This window comes from Antechinus flavipes, chromosome 4 (assembly GCF_016432865.1).
Source record: "Antechinus flavipes isolate AdamAnt ecotype Samford, QLD, Australia chromosome 4, AdamAnt_v2, whole genome shotgun sequence".
Lineage (NCBI taxonomy): Eukaryota > Metazoa > Chordata > Mammalia > Dasyuromorphia > Dasyuridae > Antechinus > Antechinus flavipes.
Window position 1 is genome coordinate 38847934 of NC_067401.1, and position 26613 is coordinate 38874546.

The 26613-nt window shown below is 47.7% G+C and overlaps 2 protein-coding genes across 16 annotated transcripts in view; one reads left to right on the forward strand and one right to left on the reverse strand.

Moving 5' to 3' along the window:
* The window catches only part of CELF3 (CUGBP Elav-like family member 3), a 30107-nt gene extending 23985 nt beyond the window's left edge, over positions 1–6122 (forward strand). For 5 of the 15 annotated variants that reach the window (XM_051992634.1, XM_051992631.1, XM_051992633.1 and 2 more), the window contains 6 exons: positions 270–419; positions 507–572; positions 907–1023; positions 1494–1637; positions 3447–3584; positions 5351–6118. In XM_051992634.1, coding sequence (XP_051848594.1) covers positions 270–419; positions 507–572; positions 907–1023; positions 1494–1637; positions 3447–3574 — 605 coding nt within the window. In that variant the 3' untranslated portion in view covers positions 3575–3584; positions 5351–6118. Of the gene's footprint in view, positions 1–269; positions 420–506; positions 573–906; positions 1024–1493; positions 1638–3446; positions 3880–5350 lie in introns of those variants that run through there. The other 10 variants (XM_051992628.1, XM_051992624.1, XM_051992626.1 and 7 more) reach the window with 7 other exon arrangements.
* An 8966-nt stretch (positions 6123–15088) lies between these two features.
* Positions 15089–26613, reverse strand: part of SNX27 (sorting nexin 27) — a 71371-nt gene continuing 59846 nt past the window's right edge. The window contains exons 8-12 of the mRNA XM_051992637.1: positions 22574–22663; positions 19551–19700; positions 19126–19254; positions 18964–19023; positions 15089–18360 (exon numbers count right to left, since the gene is read on the reverse strand). Of these exons, the coding sequence (XP_051848597.1) occupies positions 18313–18360; positions 18964–19023; positions 19126–19254; positions 19551–19700; positions 22574–22663 (477 nt within the window). The 3' untranslated portion in view covers positions 15089–18312. The remainder of the gene's footprint in view (positions 18361–18963; positions 19024–19125; positions 19255–19550; positions 19701–22573; positions 22664–26613) is intronic.

Below are 26613 nucleotides of genomic sequence, written 5' to 3' on the forward strand. Positions count from 1 at the left end.
GGCCAGGTAGCCGGCAGCAGAACCGGGGAATGGGCCACGGCCAGACCCTCCAGGAGCCGGGGTGGACGGGGAGACTGTGGCCTTCCGGATGCTGGCAAGGACCAGGGGTCCCCTGGCTCCATGAACAGAGGGAGGGGCATTTGCCTCCTCACCTTTGTGACCCCACCAGATTCCTCCTAAGATTCTCCACCTGTCTCTCCTTGTGTGCGTGTGCTTCTGCCTCTACTTCTCTGTCTCTGTCTCTGTCTCTGTCCCTTTCTCCTCCTTAGGAACCAGCACCCCTCCTGCCATCGCTGCCACGCCCGTCTCTGCCATCCCTGCCGCCCTGGGTGTCAACGGCTACAGCCCTGTGCCCCCCCAGCCCGCCGGGCAGCCGGCCCCTGACACCCTTTATCCCAATGGTGTCCACCCCTATCCAGGTGGGCTGCAGAGAGATGCCTGGTTGGGCTCTGCCTCTGGGTCTCCCAAGTCCAGGCCCTAACAGCCCCTTCTGCTGCTCTCCCCAGCCCAGAGCCCGGCTGCTCCCGTGGACCCCCTCCAGCAGGCCTACGCAGGAATGCAGCACTACACAGGTGAGCCCCCCACGGGGCCGTGGCTCCCTGGGGGAAAGGGAACTGGTAAAAGCAGCTTCTCGTGTGCTGGGAGTGGGGGACCTTATTATCCATCTCCATTGCAAAGCTGAGACCCCAGCAGGAGGAAATGAGGCTGGATGGGGATCCGTGAGACTGTAGAGAAGGAGCTGAAGCAGGGGGACTGAAGGCTGGCCCCTCACTGCAAGCACTTCTGGAGAGACCTCTAATGGGTTGGGCTGGAGGTGGGGGGGACACAAAAGGGGATCAGGATGGCCATGGGTCAGGGAGAGCCCTATTGGCTCTTTCTCCCCTCCCCTTCCCCTTCTTCCTCCAGCAGCCTACCCAGCAGCCTACAGCCTGGTCACGCCCGCCTTCCCTCAGCCTCCAGCCCTGGTCACCCAGCAGCCCCCTCCGCCCCCCCAGCAGCAGCAGCAACAGCAGCAGCGAGAAGGTATCTTTGGGTGCGGGTATTTGGGAGACAGGAACGTTTTCTAGGGGGTGAGGGGGGCTGGACAGTGAGGGCTTCAGGCGTAGGATCCGACTGCTGGGAATGTGGGGCCCGGATTCTGGAAAGGAAACAGGGAGTGGGAAGAAGTGGTTCGGAGACCCTATCCTGCTTAAGTCGGGAGGGGTTACCTCTAGACTCTGGCCTGCTTCAGCCATCTCTGTCATTTTTCTCTGCCTCTCATTTCTCTGTTTCTCTCTCTCCCTTTTCCCCTCTTTCTCTCTCTCTGTCTCTGTCTCTCTCTCTCTCTTTGTCTCCCTCTGTCTCTCTGTTTCTCTTTCTCTGTCTCTCTCTGTCTCTGTTTCTCTCTCTTTCTCTCTGTCTCTCTCTGTCTCTATCTCTGTTTCTCTGTCTCTGTCGCTGTCACTGTCCCTCTCCATTGCTCTGTCACTGTCTCCCTCTCTCCAACTCCCCAGGCCCTGATGGCTGCAACATCTTCATCTATCACCTGCCCCAGGAATTCACTGACTCTGAGATCCTACAGATGTTTGTTCCCTTTGGCCATGTCATATCTGCCAAGGTCTTTGTCGACCGGGCCACTAATCAGAGTAAATGTTTTGGTAAGGACCACTCTCCCTCAAGCCCGCCCACCCCAGAGACCCTCCTGGCTCCGTGTCTCCCTCCCACATTGGCCCTAGGGCCTAAGCAGTCCTGTGGAGTCGGGGCACAGAAATTGTGTTCTAGGAGGAAGACTTGAAAGAGCTGCCTGTGTTCTGAAGGAAAGACAAAGAGGGGCGGGAGAGCTGTTTTCAACTACTTACTATACCTCCCACAATCCACAGCACTGTTGGGTGCAATGAATTGAGTGCAAGGGCTGCTCCCAGAGAGAGGTTCTTTCTCTCTGGGTGTTGTGGAGGAAGGTAGTTTGGGCAGAGAATGAGAAACTCGTTTCCAATAGCAGCAGAGTAGAGTGGAAACGTCAGAGCCGGCTCTGACGTTGGGTGCCGGCGCAATCCCGTCTCCCTGGGCACACTAGGCACAAGAACGGGATGTGGTCACCGCATCCCTCACCGGGTGGTCATGTGGAAAGTGCTCAGCAGATCTCGGAAAGCGTCCGATCAGCGGAACTTGGTTTTACAAATCATAGTAAATGGTTGAGGGCCACTTGGAGACTGCGCACTCTGCATTCAGAGGTGTTCCCCCAGGTTGAATGATCTGATGGGGTTACCAGAGAGGGGACTGACCCATACAGTGTCTGTGAAAGACACATAAGTGGGTCTAGAGCAAGTCTAAGCTCCCTTTCAGAGGGGGAGCAGGGTCGATGGTCTTTTCCTTTCCTCTGAAATCTAAGAGGACTCCCTGGAGGAGGCAGCAGCATGGCCTCCTTCCCTTCGGGCTCCAGCCTCTTCCTTTCTCAGATTTTCTCAGAGCACTTAGTTGCCTCTTCTGTTGTTATATTCTTTCTCCTCCTAAACCTTACTGCGGCGCCTCCTTGTGCTTGTGGCCATGGGGTCCCACCAGTTAGGACAGGCTTCCAAGGTCCGGGGTCACTAGTCAGTCAGCGGGCAAGCATTAAGTGACCTCGAGGGGATGCTCACTGCGCCGGGGCACCGGGAGATCTGCCCTGCCCGGGGGCTGCGGCCTATCAGAAGAGACATCGTGTGGACGTGGGAGTGCGCACCACGTTGTGATTCAGAGGAAACTCAGAATGAACGAGGGAGGGTCTGGACAGATTAATGAGGAGATGGGGAGAGAGCCGGGCGGGACGGCAGCCGGGAGTGCCAGGCCAGCATGCGTGGGGCACCCGGCCCGCGGGGACGCAGCAAAGACAAATGGGAGAGGCCCGGGGGCCGCAGGCGGGCGGGATCGAGGGCCAAACGCGGAGTCCGTATTTCGTCCTGGTGATAACCGGCAGTGGGGGGACTAAGTCCAGGAGGCGGCTGGGCCGCCGGGGCTCTGGGAACATCCCTCTGGCCGGGACGAGGAGGATGGAGAGGGGAGGGCAGCGACTGCCCGGAGGACGAGTTAGGAAGCTGTGGGGGCGCCCGGCCTGGCAGGACGGCAGGCTCACACTCAGCAGGGCTGCTTAGCCCCCTCCGTGACCGGGAGCCGCCTTTGCTTCCACGGGTTGACCCAGTCTTTTGGTCCAAGTCTGTGACTTCCTCGGTAGAGGGAAATTTCTGACCAGGAAACTCTGTGGACCAAGAAACGAACAAAGGCTGTGACAGCTCTAGGCTTGGCGAGGTGCCCGGGAAGGACACAGCCAGGACGGTCAGAAGCCAGACTTGTATCCAAGTCTGCAATAACCGAGGCCGTCTTTCTGTCCGCAGCTCCTTCCACATGCACTTAGTAGGTGCTTAATAAGCATTTGTTGAGGTGGATTGTTGGCCAGGCTGTAAAAGGCCTCAATCGTCCCGTCCTCCCTTCAGGCTTTGTGAGTTTCGACAATCCAGCCAGCGCGCAGGCGGCCATTCAAGCCATGAATGGTTTCCAGATCGGCATGAAGCGCCTCAAAGTCCAGCTCAAGCGGCCCAAGGATGCCAACCGACCCTACTGAGGGGCAGCAGGTGGGTGCTCCTCCTTCCTCCATCCTTCAGGTGGGTGCTCCTCCCTCCTCCCTCCTCCTCCTCTTCATTCCGCCCTCCCGCTCCAGGACCAGTCCCCACCGTGGCCCATTGGCCATCCCCTTGTCCCCTTCCCCATTTATTCTCTGCACCTCCCACCCCAGACTCCTAGGAGGGCAGCTCCCCCTCATTTCCTTGTCTTCCTCCCATCCCTCCTGGCCCAGTGTGGCCCGGCACACACCCTTCTTCCCCTCCACACAAATAAACTGCGGCGGGGGCCTCGGCCTCCCCAGCTCGATCTGTCCTTGTCTGTGTCCTCCCTTGGCCCACCTGGTGTCTGGTGTCTGTGTGTCGGTCTGTGCGTCTGTGTGTCTGTGAGTTGCCTCTCTCTTGGGGCTCCTTTGGACTGAGGAGGAGGAGGGGCATTGGGGTTAGATGGGGTGAGGGCCCTCCCTGGCTCCATGAATCCCCCTAAGCCCTCCCACAGCCTTCCGCAGGAGCCTTAAGGGTAAAGGGGGGTCCGGGGAGAGGGCAGGAGAGGCCCCCAGATTGGCTTCCCGGGAGCAGTTCTGTTCCCAGAGAGGAGGCTTGTGGTCCAGACCACCTCTCCCAGAGCCCCCCTCGTCCCCCACCTCGGGCTCCCAGGGACGTTGGTTCATCTCCCTTGGACAAAGTTCCCTGAAATGCACAAGCCAAGCACAATACCCACACTTTCTGTTTTTCCCCTCACTCCCGGCGGCTTAACCTCCCCCCACCCCGGGGGCCCCCAGCCCAGGGCCCGTGGCCAAAGGCGGCGACGCCCCCATCCCGGACCCCTGTAAGTTGCATGGAACGAGCGTGTTGTCTTTGGAGCAGAATGTTTGTTCTTTTGGGGCGGGGCCACGGAAGGGGGGGAGGATGTTCCCCAACCCCGTGCAAGGGCTGGGGGGAGCACGCGGGCCGTGGTCGTGCTCTGTGTTCTGTCCCTTTCTCTCGCTCTGTGACTAACTTTGGAAAACCGAGGAAACGGGCCGGGGAGCTGCCCCCTCCCCGGGGCTCAGGAACCCCAGCCTGGTCACCTCCGGCAGGACCCGCTCCCCCCACCCCAGGCTTCCTCGGTGCTTCCGGCCCCAACCCCCAAGCTTGGTCCGGGCCCTCCTGCCTCTCTGTGTCCGGTCTGACTCCCCTTCCCCCGGACTCTGTCTGTTTCTGTCCATCCCGGCTCTGGACCCTCGGCACCCCCGTTTACTGTGGGAATGTTCTCCTTGAGTCTGGTGCTTTCTGGAAGCTTCTTTTCCTTCATCTGCCCTCGCCTCCCCCCAAGTCTAGACCCTTTAGACTGAGACTTGCTTTTTCCCTTCACTCCCATGTGCTTATGTCCTCCTCCTCTCTCTCTCTCCTTTCCTCTCCCCCTCCCCTTTTCCCTTCTCTTCCCTTTCTTTTCTTCCTCCCCTTCCCCTTTGGCCTCCTCTCCTTCACTTTTTCCTCTTCCCTCTCTCCCTCCCTCTTCCCTCTTTTCCTTCTCCCCCTCCCCTTTCCCTTATTTTTCCTCTCCCCCTCCATTCCTTTTTTCCCCATCTCCCTCTCCCCTCCTCCTTTCCCTCCCCTTTCCCCCTTCCATTTCTCCCCTTCCCTTCCCTCTCTCACCTTCCCTTCCCCTTCTTACTTCCTCCCTCCTACTTCTCCCTCCCCTTCCCCTCTCCCCCGCTCTTTTTCCTCTCCCTCCTCTTTCCCCCTCCCCCTCCTCCTTCCCTCTCCCCACCCCTCATGGCTGTTTCCTTCATTCACAGGTCTGGAGATGCCAGAGAAGGGGGGTCCCCTCCACTCCCCCCACACTGACCGCCCCCCAGCCCCCTCTGCACATCTGCTGTGGCCTTGGCGGGGCCCCCCTGGGGACAACTGCTGCCTGAGTCCTGGGGAAGCAGGACAGACCCCTCCACTCATCCTCACCCTCCTCCCAAACTAACTCTCTCATCCCCCGGCGCTCACCAGAGTCTGGAGGGGGAAGGTCTGGAGCCCCTGGGGTTCACGTGGACCCATCTCCCCGGGCAGAGGCTGCAGAGTGGGAACGGGGGCACAGCCCCAAGTGTCCCAGGGCATCTTGTCCCTCACCTCTCCCCACTGGAGGACGACTTCTCTCTTGAACTGTGCAGACCCCGGAGGGGAACGAGGGGCTCCGATCCCCCCATTCCCAGCCTCTCCTCCCCTCGAAGGGTTTCCCAGCAGCCCCCTGCCCCCAGCCCCTGGAACCTTACTAGAGCTAGGACATTCCGTACTCGGGCCGCCAGGCCCACAGCTCACTGCCTCCCCAGTCCCTCTCTGGGGCTGCCCATCTCTTCAGTCCCAGAGACCCTTCCCAAGCGAAAAGAGCTCCCCTCCCCCAAATAATGTTTACAGTCTCTGCTGATCCCTTTCCTGTAAATACCACACTGGTGCGGTAGCCAGCCAGGCCCGGACGCTGCCATCTCTCTTTCTGGGAGTTTAGACAATGTTCCCCATGGAGTTTTTTGTTTCTTAATTTTTTCTCTTTGGTTTGAAGATTAGGGGTGGGAAGGGGTACGGGTGGGAAAAGAGGGAGGGCTGGAGGGGTTTATTACCTGGTCATTTTCTTTAGGAAAAGGTTTTAGGGGAGGGGAGGGAGTGGGGAGGGAATGGGAGGGGAGCCTGGGGAGTCTAAATTTCAAACAGTTCTCAATGCTTAACTTATTTATTTATTGCGTTTTACTTTTAATAAGTTGATTTTTTTCTGTCTAAATAAAGAAAAAAACTTTAAAAGTATCCCAAAAGAACAGTGCTTGGCATGTCAGCTGCGGGGGGTGGAAATACAAGGGAGGAGAGGGCGGGCCAGGGACCCCCACCTCCGGGGGGCCGCTCGGCCCACTCCGGCTCCCTCTCGTCAGGGCTCAAGGCCAGAGCGCTCCCGTTAGCCGGGAATCTCGGGCAACCTCCTTTAGCCGTGAGCCTCAGTTTCCCCGTGCCTGGCAGACCCTGGGGTGCTTCAGGCAGAATTTCGGGCCCACCCCAGCGTACAGGACGCGCCTGGGCCCCTCCGGCCCTGCACTAGTCGCTACCGGCTTGGGTCATTCTGAGGATGCTGCTGGAGATGTGGCAGCCGCTTCCCCTCTCTCCACGGGCCGGCCCCGGGGCCCACCTTCCAGCCCCTCCCCCGCGGAGCACTCCGGAGCCGTTTCTCCCGCACGGCCTCCGCATGACCTTTCCCTGCATATTAGATCCTCTGGATTTGGATTTTTTATAAGTATTTCTCTCCCTTCCGCCTCCGCTCACCACGCTGACAGAATCCATCCTCCCAGACTCCAAAATGAGGGAAGGGATTTTGTTTTTGAGAGGATCAGCGTCGGGCCGGGATGAGGAAGGGAAAATTGAGACCCCCAAAGCGCCGCCACCCTTGGAGTCTCGGCTGGGGACGCCCCCTGTAGGTGGGAGATCCGCTGGATCTCTGTGGTGGCTGCAGTGCCGGCAGTGTGGTCCGGGAGCCGGGTGCCCATGGACAGGGGTAGGGCCGGAGAGAGGGACCGGATGGGCCGGGAATTAACACGGGCCGTCATTACACTGGCCTGAAAGTGGGAATGAGAAACATGGAGACATAATTTGGGATGGCTACGGACTTCATCACTTGCGGGTGTCAGCATTAGGGGCCTGAAGTGTCCGTGAGAAGTTTCAGAGACAGCAACCTCAGTACCACCACGCAGACAGGTTCCATGGGTGGACAGCATAGTTGGAAAACGCAGACATTTCCTTTTTCCCTTTAAAGAGTATTTTACTTTTCCAATTGCACGTAAAGATATTTTTCTAAGATTTGGAGTTCCAAATTTTTTCTTCTCTCTCTCTCTTCCCTCTCCCCTCCAAGACAGCAAGCAATATCACACAATCATTTTATTAGTGTACCATCATTAGTCATGCTGTAAAAGAAAAATGAGAAAAGGGAAAACTCAGAAAAAGCAAATTTTAAAAAAGTTAAAACACTACGCTCCATAGTTCTCTCTCTGGATGTGGATGGCTCTTCCCATTACAAGTCCATTGGAATTGTCTTGGATCGCTGTATTGCTGAGAAATAGTCCATCCCAGTTGATCATCACACGGTCTTGCAATTACTGTGTACAATGTTCTGTTCATTTTCCTCAGCATTAGTTCCTGTCAGTCTTTTCAGGCTTTTCTGAAATTAGCCTGTTCATCATTTCTTACACAATATTTCATTACATTCACTTTCTATAACTTATTCCACCATTCCCCAACTGATGGGCATCCACTCACTTTCCAATTCCTCACCACCATAAAAAGAGCTGCTACAAACATTTTTGCACACGTGGGTTCTCTTCTGTCTTTTATGATCTCTTAGGGATACACTGTATCCACTAGACACACTGCTGGAGCAAAGGCTATACAGTTTTATAACCCGCTGGGCATAGTTCCAAGTCCCTCTCCAGAATGGTTGGATTTGTACATAGCTCCATCAACAATGTATCAGTGTCCCAATTTTTCCACCTTCCCTCCAACATTCATCATTATCTTTTCCTGTCATCTTATCCGATCTGACAGGTGCTCAGAGTTGTCTTTGTATTTCTCTGATCAACAGCGATTTAGAACACCTTTTCATATGATATAAGAAGAATTAAGGGAAAAAGAAAATTTGGTGATACCAGAATGAGGAAGACAGTCATTAACACAGAAACCAGAGCAGAAATAACAATAGCTAACATTTATGTAGAACTTACCATATGCCGGGTACTATGCCAAGTGCTTTACAATTATTATCTCTTTTGATCCTTCCAACCACGCTGGGAAGTGCTATTAATACCCTCGTTTTACAGATGAGGAATCTGAGGCAGAGTTTAAGTGATTTGTGCAAAATTACACAGCTATTGAGTGGCTATAAAGTCAGATTTGGACTTAGGTGTTCCTGCCTCCAGCTGGGGCTCTCGTCACTGGACTAGAGAGAGAGAAACGAAGCACAGAGTGGAGCAGGCTCAGAACCTAAGGGGTCGTGCTGGAAGAGGAAGGGGGCTTGAAGATGGAGAAGGCTCAGGACCTTGAATTGGAGTTTGCCGATCAGGAAAGCATCCCTGAGCAACATGAAGCCTTGACTGGAGAGCTCTGAGGCTCTTAAGGCAATGACAGTGTTAAGAGGGCCGGACTTCAAGACCAGAGTGCAAATGTGACCCTGCTCTTTTGATGCTTGGATAAGAAGCAGACGCTCCTTTCCAACATTTGGTTCTCATTACCAGATAAACTGAAATTACTATTGTCTCCGAACCGGTGCACTTGTGGCCAAAAGGAGAATTTGCCCAAGGAAAGAATGAGTTACTAAAAAACATAACTAGCATTTACATAGCACTTTCAGGTTTGCAATGCTTTTTGTCTCGATTCATCCTCGCAACAACTGTATTAGGAAACTGAGGCAGAAAGAAATTATTAATCTTCCTGATTCCAGGTCCAGTACTCGGTGCATTATGGTGCCACCTAGCGGCCATTACCTTACTTTAAAAAATTTTGGGTAGGTCTGGAGTCAGGAAAATAGCCTACCTTAAAAAAAAAAAAAAATGTACTTTTTAAAAAAACATGAAAAAAATTTGAGTTCTAAATTCTCACCCTCCCTCTTCCCATCTATTCAGAAGGAAAGCAACATGATATCAATTATATATGTGAAGTTATACAAAACATTTCCATATTAGCCATGTTGCCAAAAAATAAAAACAAGAAACATAAAGTGAAAAAACTGTTTCAATCTTATTCGGAGTCAATCATTTCTCTCTCTGAAAGTGGGCAGCATTTTTCCATGATGCTAACCTAAATTTTAAATTAAAAAAAAAGTATTCATTTTGAACTTGAATACAAAAAGACAAACAAGATATTTCCATGCACACAGCACAACATAAAAGGATCCATTATAAAATCATGAATTCCCATTTCATTGTTTACTTTTTGAAAAAAAAATACTATGTAATAAATGCAACATATTTTCAAAGAGACCCTGCTTTTTTTGTGTTTCCAAGTTCTTTTTGTTTGCTATGCACTTTTTTCCTCCTCTCTCCCTCCAGTGCCCTAGAATTGGCTACGATTAAACTCAAATGTGTGTGTATGTATACATATGTATATGTATATATATAAAACTATGCTATCCATTCTCAATGTATAACTGAATATAACTGAGTATAACTGATAATTACTTCAGTTTTCTCTCTGGAGGTTTATAGTATCTTTCTTCATAAATCCTTAATAGTTGATGTGAGTATTTATTCATTCATCAATTTGTTTTAATAGCATTTTATTTTTCCAAATACATGCAAAGATAGTTTTCAACATTCACCTTTGCAAAACCTTGTATTCCAGATTTGTTTCTTTCTCTCTTTCCTTTCCGAGGCAGCAAGCAATTCAATATAGGTTAAGTATGTACAATTCTTCTAAACATATTTCCATATTCATCATGCTATGAAAGAAAAATCAGATCAAAAGGGAAAAAATAAGAAAAAAACAAGCAAACATGATTTGAGTATTTAAAATACTCAAAATGATTTAGTTGCTCAAAGTTGTTCTTAGAATTATACTGCTGTTATTAGCCTAAATTTCTCTTTTAATAGCTTTTTATGTTTTCAAAATACATGCAAAAAGGTGAATGTTGAAAACTGTCTTTGTATGTGTTCTGAAAATAAAAAGCTACTTTTAATACATGCAAAGATAGTTTTCAACATTCCCCCTTGTAAAATCTTGTGTTCCATATTTTCCTCCCTCCTTCCCCATCTCTCTCCTGCTGTAGACAGCAAGTAATCCAATATAGACTAAATATATGCAATTCTAAACATATTTCCATATTTATCATGCTGCACAAGAAAAAAGATTAAAAAGAAAAAATGAGGAAAACAAGAAAATAACAAAGGTAAAAATATTAAGTTGTGGTCCACATTTGATCTCCATAATCCTTTCTCTGGATGCAGAAGGCTCTCTCTCCATCACAAATCTACTGGAATCCTAGCCTAAATTTCTTAACAATAATTGTACTGGAGCAGCTAGGTGGTGCAGTGATAAAACACCAGCCCTCAGATCTGAAGAGTTCAAATGTGACCTCACACACTTACCACCACCTAGTTGTATGATCCTGGGCAAGTCACTTAACCTCAATTGCCTCATCAAAATAAATAAATAAATGAAAGAATTATACTACCTACCTTCTGGGATTTTTAGTGGAGAGCACTTTGCCCAATTTAAATGGCTATATAAATGGATAATCGAACATTTGTATAATTTGAGGTAATATAATATGAATGTTATATTTATGTATATGTATTTGTGTGGAGGGGGAGGAGACAGAGACAGAGAGACAAAGACAGATGTCAGATATCACAATGGACAGAGAGCACTGAGCCTGGAGTCGGGAAGACTCCTCTTCCTGTGTTCAAATCTGGCCTCAGACCTAGCTGTGAGATTCTGGGCAAGTCACTTAATCCTGTTTGCCTCAGTTTCCTCATCTGTAAAATGAGCTGAAGAAGGAAATGGCAAACCACTGCAGTATCTCCGCCAAGAAACCCTAAAGAAGGTCACAGAGTCAGACATAACTGAAAACAACTAAACAGTAACAATTATATACACATACATATATGTGCATGTGCATATCCACCCATACATATATATATATATACACACACATATACATGTGACCAGTACTGCAAATGGATCATTGTAAAGGAGGAAAGATTATTTTGAGAAACTGCAAAGTCCTTTGATGACCCCAAACTTCTCACAGAAATAAAATCCCATAGTTTTAATACCAATAATACCATCCATGTTGCTGTGTGTCTGACAGCAGGCAATGAAAAGGCACATGATAGAAAGATTGAAATAAATAATAAAGAAATATTATTTGAAAAGATGAGATGGCAAGAACAAGGAATCCCCTATGGAGAGCCTGTGTGCTATACTGGTATCTGTAATATTTGAAGAAATTGAGGAAAATCACTAAGTTGTTATTGCAATTAATGAGAAGGGTAAGGCAGTATAGATGAATCCTAAGTAGATTTGTAAATTGATAAATTAATGGTATAAACATTTTTATTTCATTGCTACAGCCTAGCCACGGGCTCTGAATATGTCTCCAATTATTTATGCTGCTCTTTGCAAATGTATCTTGAATGTCTCTCAATAAACTAGTTCCTAAGTATTTATGCATTTTGTAGTTATTTTGCTTGGGACTTTCTATTATTTCCTCCTGGTTACGTTATTGATTCATAAACATTCGGTTGCTTTTTGTAAGTTTATTTTGTGTGTTGCTTCTTTATGAAGCGATTTTCTTAGTTTCTTTGCTGATTTCTAAGCAAATCATCACATTGCTGGCAAATAGCAATAGTTCTGTCTCCTTTACTTCTATGTCTTTGATTTTTTTCTGTTTTATCAGCATTTCTAGAACACCATCAGATAACTACAAGGAAAGGAAATATATTCTTGCGTTACTCTGAATTTATTAGGAAAACTTCTAGTGTTTAGCATTGAATATTCTAGTTTTTTATTCTAGATATACATTTTTGTCATATTAAAAACAATTCCTCTGGTCTTATTCTTTGTACATTTTTGGTACAAATGAATGTTGTGCTTTGTCAAAGGCTTTTTTGGGCATCTGTTGATAAAATTATATGGTTTCAGATATTTTTTATATGATCATGTGTAATTGTTTTCCTAATGAGTTAAAAGAGGTGGTACCCAATAAAACAAAGGGATGGTAGGAGAAGCTTAGTCATTTTTGATTAAGTTCAAGTCAACATGCCTACATGAACTATATATCCTTAGATAGCTGGAGAAAGTTGCTGCTAGGTCTCGGTGTCTGGTATTTGAAAAGACTTCAGAGAATGGGAGAAGTATTTCAGATCTGGAAAAAAGGACAATGTTTCCCACTTTAAAAAAAATAAAGAGAACAGAGTCTGTACCTTATAGATCAATGAGCTTAGCTTGGATTCCTGGCAAGATTCTACAACAGATTATTAAACAGATTGCTAGTAAAAATCAAGAAAAGAAAGCAATGATGGCAGAGCAAGAATGGCTTCTTCAAGACTAGGTCATGTGAGGGGCAGGGAGGGGGGGCAGTGGATAGAGCTCTAGCCCTGGAGGTAGAAGGACCTGACTTTTCAGGTACTGGCTGTGTGACTTTGGGCAAGTCATCTAGCCTTGCATCAAAGAAGCAGGGCGAGGGGGAACAGGTTGTGCTGGATAGACCTTATTTCCTTCCTAGATCTTGCAGATATAGTTTTCCTAGATTTTAGCAAACCGCACGATAAATGTTTTACCCTTACAAGAGGAGCGCTATGGCCTAGCCGCAAATGGATGATTTGGAACTGGCTGAATGGTTGGACTCAGAAAAGAGTTATTAATGATTTGGTGTGAGTCTGGAATGAGGTCCCCATCTGTGCGTGGCTCTCTGCTGAATTATTTTTATCAGGCTTGGATAAAGACAAAAATGGCATATTGATCAAATAACGCAAAGCTGGGAGGGAGAGCTCACACACAGGGATAAATCAGGATCTGAAAAAATCTCGACAGCTTTAGGCACTCAGCTGAATCCAGTAAGAGGAAATATAATAAGAATAAATGTAAAATCTTACTCTTGGGTTCAAAAAATTGATTTCAGGAGTGCCCCATGGAGAAGACCTAACTTGAACAGACAAGTTAACTATGAGCCAGCAATGCGGCAACACAAGGCGCGATGGGAGGCTCAGCCTCCAGGAAGAGGCTGACAGTGCCCACATACACTAAGCCTTCCTCAGACCGAGTTCTGGGGACCACAGCAAAGGCACTTTAAGCTGGACGGTGTCCAGGGGCAGAGGGAACCTCCCCCATCCCATCCCAATTCAGGCACCTGGTAGCAGAGCTGAGCACAAGAAGGGAAAAACGGGATGTTGAATCAGATGGAGAAAAGGCTCAGGACAGGAGAGGCGGCAAGTACCTTTGTGGAGAAGAGGGATTGTTCTTGCCCGGCCCTGGAGGGAGTAAACGGGAGCAAAGGCTCGATGTGGGAAGTAACCCCCAAAACGTGAAGCCGCGGGTCCCCCATCGCGGGGCATTTCCAGGTACCCGAGGGAGGCTGAGACGCACGTATCCCTCTGGAGAAGGCTCTCTGGGTCCCAGCCCTAAAATCCAGTAAGGTTTTTTCCCCCGATTTTTGTTGTTGTTGAGGCAGTCAGGTTGAGATCTGCCTGGGGTCAGTGTCTGAGGTAAGATTTGGATTTGGGTCGCCTTGAGCCCAAGGCCCGTTGTTCTATCCACTGTGCCATCTAGCCAGAGTCTTTCCCTAGACCTCTGGGACTCCCATCACTTGCTTCTTAGACCGAGGGGCTTCCCCTGGCCTTAACAGCTCATCTCTCTCGCTGGAATTCGTTTTGATATTGCCGCCCCCTCCCCGCCCCCCCCCCAGCCATTGTCCGTGGTCATTTCTGACTGAAACTATCTCCGAAAGAAACTCCTCCCTCCACTTCCCCCGAAGGACAGCGCTGCTCCCATCTCAGACAGACAACCCTGATGTCCGAGTGAATCTCTCTTCTATACAGAGCATTGGTCCTCTAAAGGCAGAAACAAAAAACCAAACTAGTATCCCCTTTGCCATTAAATTAAGTGCCAAAAAGGAGCAGCTGGGTGGTGCAGTAGATAGAGCCCCAGCCTGAGTCAGGAGGACCCAAGTTCAAATCTGGTCTCAGACACTTAACACTATCTAGCCGTGTGAGCCTGGGCAAGTCACTTCATCCCAATTGCCTCAGGGGAATTTTTTTTTTAAAATTAAGTAGCAAAAGCAAGTGGAAAGGATTGGGAGAGCCCCTAGAAGATACTTTTACTCCAGCCCCTTGGTCCAGGGATGAACTTGAGCTGTCACTGAGGCTGAGCTCTGGGGCTCCTTGGAGAAAGGCTGATCAGGGTCCCCAAGGGGTTGGGAACTAGGCCACAGGGGCAGAGCCCCGGAGAACAGACATGAAATGCTAAGTAACAAATGTCCTCTGAAAGCTGTGACATAGTTAAAGATGCCAGACCTCCTTTCTACTTGGATCCCCAAGGGAACCCTGCCCCGCCACGCCACTCCTAATGTTGCCTGAACAACTCAAAGGGGAGGCAGAGGGAGACGGGGGTGTCTGTGTCCGTGCGTGTTCAGGGGACGACAATGGGGTCGCCATTGCTTCTCTGGGGACCATTCCTAGGTCCAAACTGTGTAGGTCTGAAGCTAACCCTGACATTTCCCCCCACTTCATGCTCCTTCCTTCTGCCTCTCTCCATCTTTGGTTATCTCAAACTAAATGTCTGGCATGATTTCCATGTAGAGCCAGCCTAGCACCAGTTACCAAGGACGGAAAAGTCCTGGATTAGTGCTAGAAAATTCCAGTGGGGGAAACATGAATTCTCAAAAGGAATTGCACTGGAGATGGGTCTGGGACGGCTGCCTGGCTGGTCCCGATAAGGGCACCTGAGAATTCTCCACCTGTTCCTTGAGCTCTGAGATGATTCTTGTCCCATATCCCAAACCAAAGAAGCAGCGGAAGGCTGAGTACTTTCATCAATAAATCAATTTATTTAAAAGAATATGTTACAATTAATTACACTAAGTGACATTACCAAACAATTTTAGAGTGGTTAGCTCTAGAACAAGGAATGAAAGAAACACTGTTCGCCATTGTGTTTTCTTTTCACATTTCTTAAATCACAAATAAAAAATACAAGATACTGCAGTGAAAATACAATTAGAGTTTCTCTCAAATAAATTAAAAGAGTGCATGGCCTGGGGAGAGCTGACACCAGATCCTAAGTTCAAAAGGGGACATGATACAACGTTGGTTTCCTGGCCCCCACTGTCTCCCTCTCTCCTTTTTCCCTTTCCATAGTCCTAACCGTCCATGTGTTCCAAAGCGTGGCTGTGGAGAGTGAGCCAAAGCGTCCTGCAAAGGGCACACTTGGATCCAGGGAAGGACAGTGTGCAGAGGCAGAGGAAGTGATCGGGAAGACTGGGGTGGGGGGAAGGGGAGTTCAGTCTGTCCCCAACATCCACCACAAGGTCACAAATGTCTCCTGCCTCCATGCACCCCATCCTGTTTTCCTCCTTCCCCAAGATAAAGTGCCACCAAACATGGAAAGGAATACCAGGAGGGCACCCCAAGGCCCCGCTCTAGGTCCTCCAAGGCTAATGATTGGGCTCCCCTACAGCCTTGGGGTGCCGGAGCAGCCACAGCACAAAAGTTCCCCAACGTTGACACATCAGCCAGGACAAGGGACTCTGGGGGAAACTGCTACCCAGGAAGCAGGTTCCAAAGCCGGAGGATTCCAAAGAGAAAGCCCGGCCTTGTGCTCCAGATGGAATTGGGCCTACAGGGGACGAGGTGAGCCATGAGGGCCTCCCAAGGACCACTGAGGTGAGCCAGGGCTGGGCTTCAGAACTCCGATTCCAAGCTCTCCGTGAGCCCCCGGGGCTGTACCGTAGCTGAGCCGATTTCTTCCTGACTGAGGAGTGCCGACAAGAACAGCATCAAAACGTTACAAAGTCACCGAATGCTTAGGCAATGTAGAAAGTCAGAGAGGTGGGCCTCGGACCTGGTCAGAGAACGGAAGCCAAGCGGAGATAAAGGCAGAGGGAGAAAGGGGAAGGGGCCGGGAAGACCCTGCTGGCTCTGCTGGGGGTCATTGCCAACCCTGTCATGGAAAGGAGGAGGGGCAGAAGCTGTCACCCCTGACACTGGCTCATTTCCCTGACCTCTGAGACTCTGGGGCCACGCTGACCTTTGCCACCAGAATCCCGAGGTACAGTGGGGTGAAGGGGAGGGTCCCCTCCTCTCAGCTGCAGATGGGAAGCTTTGTTCACGCTGCAATTGCCGGCAGACTGTCATGGCCGGTCTTCCCGGCTTCTTCCCAGAGGGCTCCATTCCCTGAATGCCCAAGGGATAAATGTACAGGGCCAGCAAAGGTCCAGCAGCTACAGGAGACTGGAGGGGAAGGGGCTAAAAAGCAAATCGCAGACATGATCCTGAAGGCGTCGCTCCCTCCTCCTTGCCGCGCCGAGGGTGGACAAACCCAAGCGGCCCTCTGCCAGGTTGTCCCAGCCCATCACAGAGAAGGGCAGGTTTCCATGCTTTGAAATGTGAACAAAACTGTGGCCAAAAGCTCCCAGGAACTCGGAGGACACCGCCTTCTCTTTCCAGAGCCTTTGGCTCAGTCCTCTCCTGGTTCAAAACTCAAATGTGTGAAAGCCTTCAAGGTGGATCCCTTCCAGCACTGGAACCCTTCAGCACCTTCCTGAGTCTGCAAAGTCCGGGGCCAAGTGAGCGGGAGACGCCGTTCTGGCGGATGCCAGGAGAAAAGCTCCCACAACTTTCCGCAGGGACTCCTCCTGGCCTGGGAGGCCCCTCCTGCCAATGAATCTCAAACCCCTCCCAGGCTGCCCAAGGAGCAATAGTCGCCCCCTCACAAGCAGCTCCTTTGCCTCTGAGGTTTAATGAGGCAGGATGGGCTCCCTGGGGAGAGGCCGCTCCTTAGGTCTCTCAATGTCGGCCGTCCACCATTTATGGAGCTCCCGCCTCGGATGGGAGGGAAACTGCCACCGAGGAAGCTGTTTGGGAACGACGGTGTCCAGCTGGGTGAAGGGCTTATATACACAGGGGCTTACTCCCCTTCTCTTCCTCCAAGACCCAGTTTTACATCCAAGCCATGGGTCTAGAGCATTCCTTATAACTGTTCCTGGCAAAAATGATTCGGAGGGGGGACAGAGGAACACATCCACTACAAGGAAAGGCTGGGTTTTCTGCAAGAAGTGGAGCACATGAGACCATCCCCGTGACCACCCCCATCTGCACGGTCGCTGAAGCCCAGGAAAGCTCCTCAGAGAAGCGAAGTGGAACGTGGCTGGGGAAAGGCGAGGAGCAACAAAGTTAGGGAAGCTGGGGTGTCTTCTCCGAGCCAGGCAGCCGCCTCCATTGGGGTTCTGACTTCAGCCCACTCTCCCTGCCAGCAACTGTTCTCTGTTGGCATGGCTCTCCCTTTTCTCTCCCCAGCATCCTCTTTGCCTTTGAGGCTCCAGGTCAAACCTCTAGCCAGACTCCGCACCCAACACAAATAAAGGAAGAGAAAAAATCCAAGCAGGTTGTAAACTTTTCAAGTCCTTCATGAGGAGAGGTATTTTCCCTGTAATTTTTTTCTTTTTTTTTTTTTTAAATTTGTTTCAAAGGAAAAAAGAACAAGAGAGAGAGAGAGAGACAAGAGTAATGAAACCCGGTGAAAGGTGTGTAAAAATGCAAGCTAAAAAAGGTACTGCCGTCAATATGAAATTTAAAAAGAAATATATATGTATATACGTGCAGCTAATTTGTGTATATATATATAATTTTTTTTACATACATACATATATACGTTTGAACAGTGCAAATGGATGGAGTTCGTAGTTCCAGTTTTAAAAATATAGTCCAAGGAGAGTCTGTTGGTGTGAGGCCTGGGCGAAAGACAAAAATACCTTTGGCGGCGCGGGTGGGCGTATTTGCTTTCCGTATGACCACATGGTTGGCTTCTGGTGCTGACCGTCCTATGTTTTCTACCAGCTCAATTCCATAGACATGAAATTCACAAAGGGGATTATTAATATTCAGTTTAGGGCTTTTTAATACAATGACTTTTCTTTTCTTTTTTTTCCTTTTTCTCCTCTTTTGTAAGTGTTAATAGTTACTCTGACATAGGAGTGGGGCGGGGGAGAATGTATCAAGGGAAAGGGGAGGGAAAGGTGAAGGAGGGGGTGCTAGGTGGCCATATCCCTCTGCTGTGACCTGGCCATCTGGAAAATGTTCTGAAAGGAAAAAAAGAGAAAAAAAAAACAAAGATCTGATTACTTGGGAGCCCCACACATTTCTGGGAGGGAGTGTTCAGAGCATGTCTCCTCCCCATGTCACCCAGAAAAATGTCCGGACCCAGGGCAGGCCTGACATCACCAGATGACCTCTTGTGTTATATCACATTGCCTCCTTTCATTCCATAGGCTAAGTTGTCTTTCCTAAATCCTTTAAGTTGTTTCTGGAGAATAAATGGCCAGGAAACCAGAGTGCTATAAAAGAAGCTTCCCAGGAGACCACCCCCAGCCTGGCCAGCCAAACTCCCGCGCAACCATCTGCCCTTCTTCAGTCCCCTGGCCAGAACCATCCCCCTGCAGGGCAGCCCTTCCGGGCCTGGGGTCCTCATCAAGGCTGCCATACTGGGAGGGGACAAATCAGAAACAGACAAGACAGTGCACTTGCTTAGCCTGACTGCTGCCCAGCACATACCAACGTCTCTCTCAGGATGCTGCCCTGGGCCATGCATTGTCTGCAATGTGAACTCATAGGGGGTAATGGGAAGGAAAGGAGGGAGCAAGAGCAGGGAGCCAGGCCCCGATCCCAAAGATTCTCTCAGTTACCTCTTTCCTCCACTTGAGTTCGCAGAACACCCTTTCGAAGCACTCGTGCATGTAATTGAACTGAAAGAGAAGCAGCAGCGTTCACTCTCTGCCAGGAGCCCTCACCCTCTGGCCACCCCCCGGCCAGCTTGTCCAAAGCAGGCAGCCCGTCCGAGCACTCACGTAGGGGGTGAAGATTTTCACCCATCGAGGCTTCTTCTCTCCTCGTGCGTATTCAAAACAGAAAGCCATTCCCTCTTCGTCTGTGTCCCACCGCTGCATCTCGTCCCACTCAAACGCGATCACCTGGTTCTGAACATCAGAGAGCAAAACCGTCACAGGACGGCCGGCCGTTGCCGCCACACTGAACGTGGTCCAACAAAGAAGTCAGGGCCAGGCAGCCGGGGCAGGGCCAGGGCAGAGCAGAGGCGGCTGGACAAGAGCGCCAGCGGACACCGGGCGCACCGGCGGCTCTACGGCCCGGCCAGCCCCCTGCTGCGACTCCCTTCTCTCCCAAGGAGCAGCCCTGACAGCATGGCTGGCAATCCTGGCCCTCGCCAGTTAGGGGGCCCCAGGCCTGCACCCCCAGCCTTCTGCGTGGCTCTCACCTCAAGCTGCCCCTCCTCCGTGCAGGCATGGAGTTTAAAGTGCGTGATGCTGATGGCCGTGATGACGTGCCCCTTCCGCCTAGAGTCACAGGAACAGTGGGGGAAGATAATCTCATTGTAGCCCTCACAGGTCCTAAGCATGTTGAGGTACTGGGAAGAGGAAGGGGTAAAGCTGTATCACTAGCAAGTCCACTTCCTGTGGAGAAGCCAGGAGGAAAGAAAGCCCAAGAGACAGAGAGGGCTCTGGGGGGACAGGATGCCGCCGCGGCCCAGACATCCCAGAGATTCCCACCCGGAATGCCCATCTCCTAAGGGAAGAGAGAGAAGATCCCCCTTTTGCCAGGCTGCCAGGGAGGACAGCAGATGCACCGCTGGCGACAAATCTCGGGACTCAAAGGGAACGCATCAGTCACTGATTTTTGTTCCTTCCTTTCACAGGCCCAGACCAATAATGTCCCATCATTAAGGACATCCAGGAGAGAAAGTTTCACCTCCCCCGCTTTCTATTTCAGTTAGCAATCTCAATTATGTTAATGGTTGCATCTTAAGGATGCTGGTGATTAAGATCTTCCCAACAAGAATTCCTTAAAAATTCTTGAATTAGCGTTTAATGGACGTCTACAGACAGCCATGATCACTGGCTCCTCTCATTTAAGCCTCACTGAGGAAAAAGACCTGACCATGGTCACACAGCTCTCTGCCTACCACAGACTGGGTCGGGGAAGGCTCCTCAAAGCTCATGGCCCAGGACCCTGAGCACACATGTTTTCCTACCCCAAGACTAACTCCGCTTGCAGAGAAAAGTAAGAAGCACTGTGTGAAAGCCCTGAAGAGAAGCCTCCAATAAACAATTCAACAGCACCTTAATGTGTCATCAAGGTGACAGGGAAAACTGACGATGTTAACAGAATGCCAGAGAGAAGCCCCTCTCCCCCCCAAACACACCCCCCACCCCCCCACCCTGGAAAAGATCCTGTATTTTTGTGTGTTGTTTGGAAAGATCTTTCACCAGGCCGGCACCAAGGCTGGGATGCTATGGGCAGCTGATGGTTGGAGGGAAAGTGGCGAACAGCGAAGACAAAAGGTCACAACTCTTTGGAAGGGGAGGAGGAAACACAGATGCCCCCAGGAAGCAGAGCCCTGAGGCAAATCTCCCAATGTGCTCACTTCCTCACTTATCATTTTCACACAGATTAAAAAAACTGCAAGCAAGGAGAAATCCTAAAGGCAGCCTTTGAGGGCAAAAGGCTCTGGGAGGATCCCCTGGCAGGGGCTCTGGCTGCCACTGCCTTCCTTGCCTCCCTCTCTCCCCTGCCTGGATTTTGGGGAGAAAGATCCAGTCTCTCAAACATGTTCATCCAAAGTTTTCCAAGGGCTGAATAAAAAGCAGATTCAGTTGGGAAAATGTTTTGTTAAGACTCCTTCACTTCTCAGAGCATTTCTGGAACCCTAATGCTGGTCCTTCTGTTTGGTAATTACCAGAAAATAACATCGTACAATAGAAACAGGGATGGCCTGAGAGGCAGGAAAGACCTGAGGCCCAAGTCCCTTCTGTCCTGGTCTAGTTGTGTGGCCACAGGAGGGCCCATAACCTCTCTCAACTTCTATTTCCTCATCTGCAAAAGGGAGAAGTTCAGAGATCCTTGTACTCCCTTCCACCAGGGCTGTGATAAGGAAAATGTAGAAAGCCAAGTTATGACCAGCAACATCGCTCTAGGAAGTGACAGGGGTTGGAAGGACATTGGGCTTTGGGGAGGAGAAAGGGCAAGTTCCCGAGGCCCAGCTCAAAGCCAGTGAGCCAGCCGGCCATATGGGGGAGGCTCTATTTTAGGAGACAAGAGGGAATGTCCTTTGAAAGGAGGCATGTAGTTGTTCACAAAAGTTAGAGGGAAGGGAGAGGTTTGGTCAAAGGATAAAAGGCCATAGTTTCCAAAGGACAAAAGTGGGACTTCGTTTACAGCCATATGCAGGGGAGGGGCTTGGACGTACATTTATAACACAGGGTTTTCCTCTTAGCTTTGGCCTAAGGCACTAAGCTTAATATTCTTTGCTTTAAGTACTATTTAACTACCTGCCCATATCAAATCAAACAATAACAGCAACTCACAAAAGATATGTCACTTTTACAGCTTACAAAGCACTTTCCTCAAGGTGAAAAGTATCCTAAGGTACTTTTTACAAGTGTTCAATATTCATCAAGGTAGGCAAATACAGAATTAGAGGAATTATTAAAGCAGGAACTCTGGGCTTAACAGAGCAGAACGCTCCTGGTGAACAGGTCAAGGTCCACTTGGGAGGAATTTAGATTCCCTAAACAACCTACCTAGGGTCAAACCAGGTATTAAAAGTGTCCACTAAGCACATTCCCCTCACCTAACTCCCAGACTTACATGGAAATCCCTTTTCTGTCAACTCAGCAAAAGAACATTGGTTGTGGAGGACCCCAGCATGTGAAGACATTCATTTAGACCTAATTTCAAACTCTGAATGCAAATCAGGAATAAAAGCACTAGCCTTCATTCTACCTTCAGCAGAAACAAATTCAGTTCAACTCAGTTTGACAACTGGAAGGTTAAAGGATTTAATGAATAATATGAAATGAATAAACATGGATTTAATGAAAAGGGGAGCAGTCCCCTTAGCAAGGATGTGCGCAGTCCTCTTTATGTTTTTGGTTATTCCTTTAATGCATTAAGTTTTAAGAAAATGTCACAGAACTACACCCACGACTGGAAAGCCCCTTTTATATGCCTGAGATTTTTGGAACATGAAGAATTACTTACACAAAACTGATTTTTTCTGCAGTCTGAATATCTTCACTGGTACAAAAGGAGAAACCAAATACACCTAGCGACTCTTCCCCAAATCTTATAATGAATCAGCAGTAGGGCAAGGCAAAAACCCAGCTCCCAACTCCCTTGTCTGAGCTGTCTCACCAGGACTGTACTGCTTGCCTATAAGCATACTAGTGGGGGAGGTTTTGCCATTAGAGAAGTTGAATCCCAAAATTAATATAAACCTACCATAACCATCTTCCTCTGTTCACATAGCTTCTGTAACTGGTATGATTTTTCCTCTGCTTTGATGTAACCTTTTTTCACATCATCAACAGCCTAATACCCAAACATAAAACAGGACAAGAAGAAAGAAAAAAAATGATTATATTAAGCCTTTAGAAAAATGGAGGAACAGATTAATTTCCAGAGTTATTTTCTATTCATTCTGACCAATGACTGTTAAGTATACTGATTCAACAATCATCAACTTTTAGATAAAAAACTCTTAACTTCTTAGCCTCATATTCAAGACCATCCCTAACGTGGCCTCAATTCACTCCTCCAGCTCCAGCTCCCGTGAGCCTCTATCACGTGCTTTAAGCTTCACATGCCCTCCTTCCCTCCCAGCCTCCTCTCCGTCATCTGCATCATTCTCCAAGGCCCACTCAGATGTTTTACCTTCCCTGATCTCACCTGGCAGTGATATGAGAGGACTGCTCACATCCTAGAACTCTATACTGATATATTATGTACTAATTTGCATCTTAATTTATCTGTGTGTAGGAAATAATTAAATTCAGCAAACATATGTTATTAAGAACCTATTAAAATACAAGTTACTATATTTAGTTGATGGGAATGCCAAAACAAGAATGAAACACTTCCTACCTTCAAGGAATTTATAATCCACTGGTAGGAAACAACATGTCTTCAGATAACCACATATAAAATATACACAATTCTACTGCACTTTTAAAACTTTATCAAATTCCTTTTCCCAAAACAGAAAAGTAGGTGATATGAATTTTATTACTTTAACTTTACAGACAGAAGAAACTCTTGCCTCTTAGTCCCTTTAGATTCTTTTAGACTCATGCACTGTGTTGCATGATTCACAACCATGCAGTATCACCGAGCAAATACTGATGCTAATATGGACTTCTACACCAGAGAAGAGCCAGGGAGTGCTGAAATGGCAGGGTTGTAGATTTCATTAAAAAGACCTGTAGTACTCTATACCTAGTCATTCATAAATAGGAGCATCTGCAATATCTCATTGTTGAGATGGAATTCCTCTTCCTTTTAAACACTGTGCAAGATAGGCCCAATAAGAGTGAAAAACACTGTGTCTCCCTGACAATATTGATAATTAAATGTCCTTTAAAATTGCATCTTATATTGTCTTAATATATATATGAAAGGCATCTTATCTGGCTGGAGAATAATCTTTAATGCTGTGTTTTAGATTTAGTGAATCCAATACTTTTCTGTAACAAAACAATAAGTTACAGTGTTATTGTATATCCCCTATACTGCTAAGTCAATTGTGAGACTGAAAACTGATCGACTGTAGAAAATTGGCTATGAAATCCTGCTTATTCTCTCTCATATTTTCATCAAGGATATGCTCAACATGTGGAGAGATCATACTCACAAAGTTTATATGGATAAGAAAGTAGTCATATGGGTCAACAGCTGTAAATGTCTTCTCATTTAACTTTATTTTGCTATTAATATCATTCTTTTCTATTCTTTTCATAAGTATCTTGGAAGTTGATCCCCAAGTGTCTTTAGTTCATTGACCTATTTATTATTCATTTAATCCACCTTCCCTATTCTCGTTTTACTCACCAATACATTGAGTCTTCACCCCATGCTTTGCCTTTTGTTTTCCTACCTAATTACCTTATCCTCACTGACCTTTCATGGGTAACCCCAACCTTATGATTTTTCTTCTAAGTCTCCAGAGCTTAGCAGGAAAAAGTTACAAAATTAAACTGATTTCACACACTGAAAAGCAATGGTGTATAAGGATAGATATTTGCTGATGCACAATACTTTTATTCTTTCCTATCAACTCATCTCATTTCCCAGAGTGAATGTCTTAGATCTTTTTTCTCTCTTGTTGCAAGTAATTGCATTCCTATTTCATTGAAAAGACCCAGACAAAAATTCTCTTAGCTCTCTTCTCTCAATTCTTAAATGTTCTTTGTATCAAAACTCATTTTCTTCTTTTTCTTTCAATTAAAAATGAAAAGGTATTCTATTGCTAGACCTGCATATGTGAACCTGTTATCTTCATCCTTCTCCAAGAAGCTTATTCTCAATCTCACATACAGGTTCAGAATGTCTTTTCTCTGGCTCTTTTTTTCAATTGTCTTCATACATACTCAGGTCCCCCAAATATTTTTAAAGCCTTCTTGTGACACCCCATACAATCTACTCTCTATTCCACTGCCATCGCATTTCTCCTCCCTTTCATTGCTAAACTTTTGGAAAAGTTTCCTTTATTTTTCTCTATCCACTTTCTCAACTACAAGAAATCTGGTTCCACCTCTACTACTATTCCAAAACTGTTCTAAAATTAAGGCTAGCCTCACAGTCAACCAAATCAAAAACCCCTCATCAGCCCTCATTCTTCTAGACTTCTCTGTGGCTTTCAACACTGCTGACTACACCACTCTCCCTATAGGTTAATCTATACTTTTTGAGAACCAGTCATAAGATCACAGATTAACAGACCATAGGAACCATTTTAACTTATCCCCCTCATCTTACATTTGAGGTAACTGAGTCACCAATCACCTAACTTTCACCTTTCCCTCTGAACTGTTCGTTTTTCATTTCCTCCCCTGAGTCTTCATTTCTTCTTCCCAAATATTTAACTCAGGGGCTCTCCAAGAATCTGTCTTAGCCTGCCTTCTCTTTTCATCAATAATCTTGTTTAATCTTGTTTATTTATTTATATATATATAAATATATAAAATCACAACTTCTATACAGATAACTCAATCCTATGTATTTACCTCTAATCTCTCTTTTGTGTTCCAGATCAATTCCAGAAGGCACCTAGATGCTAACCTGCCCACTGATACCTTCAGCAAAATTTAACATGTCCAAACAGGAGCTTTATTAACCTCCCCTCACAAATCTGCTTTTCAACATAACTTCATTCAATATGTCAATGTCAACAGCACTACATCTCATTTAGTCCCCACATTTGAAAACTCTTTCCTCTCCCTCATTTATGATAAATTATCATTTCACTACATCTCTAGCTTCCATCGTACTACCTACTCTCTGCTTCCACTGGGACCACCTTAGTACAGGCTTTCACTGTCACTTATCTGCACTACTAGAATAGCCATGTGATGTCTTTGAGCAGAAGACTTGTTTCCCCACCCAAATCTACCTTCTTACTGATGCCAAAATAATCTTCCTTATGAACAAGCCCTCCAACTCCAAGTAGACCTCAAACATTTCTGCCTGGCATTCAGGTTTAGCCCTGAACTCCTTAACACTTTTATCAAAGATTTTAATAAAGGCAAGTTTCAGTTCTTTATTACCAATTGACTATTGGATACCGCAGGCCAGACTTTTTGGACATACCCTTAAATGAGGCTTCCAAAATAAAGGTGATTGGTAGAATCTCTGCATCTGCTGTCCTGCTGATGGAAGTGGTCTCAACTCCGCAAACAAGACTCTTCCAGAATAAGCTCATCATTTCTATTCTCACCATTGTACTGCTAACTCAAGTCTGATTGACCCTCCCTCATCTTCTTTTCTCTAGTTAAGGGGCTCGCAAGGCAGAATACCAAACTCTTGGTTTGAGGGGGATAAGTTAAAATGGTCCCTATGGTCTGTTAATCTGTGATCTTATGACTGGTTCTCAAAAAGTATAGATTAACCAGTAGGGAGGGTGGTGTAGTCAGCAGTATTGAAAGCCACAGAGAGGTCTAGAAGAATGAGGGCTGATGAGGGGTTTTTGATTTGGTTGACTGTGAGGCTAGCCTTCTTTTAGAGAATTTTCTGTTCTCATTTTGCCCCAGCTGAGCCTGATCTCAACTTCACAGAACAAGATATCCTGGTCCCTCTAGTACATGTCCTTTTCTGCCTTTTGTGTACTGTCTCTCCCCATTAGATTTTAAGCTCTGTAATGGCAGAGACTACCTTACAATTTACTATATTGTATCCCAATTTACTATATTGTAGCACAGTCCTTGGCACATAATAGTTACTTAATGTTTATTGGATTGGATTATAGATACTAAATGTCTATCAATAGT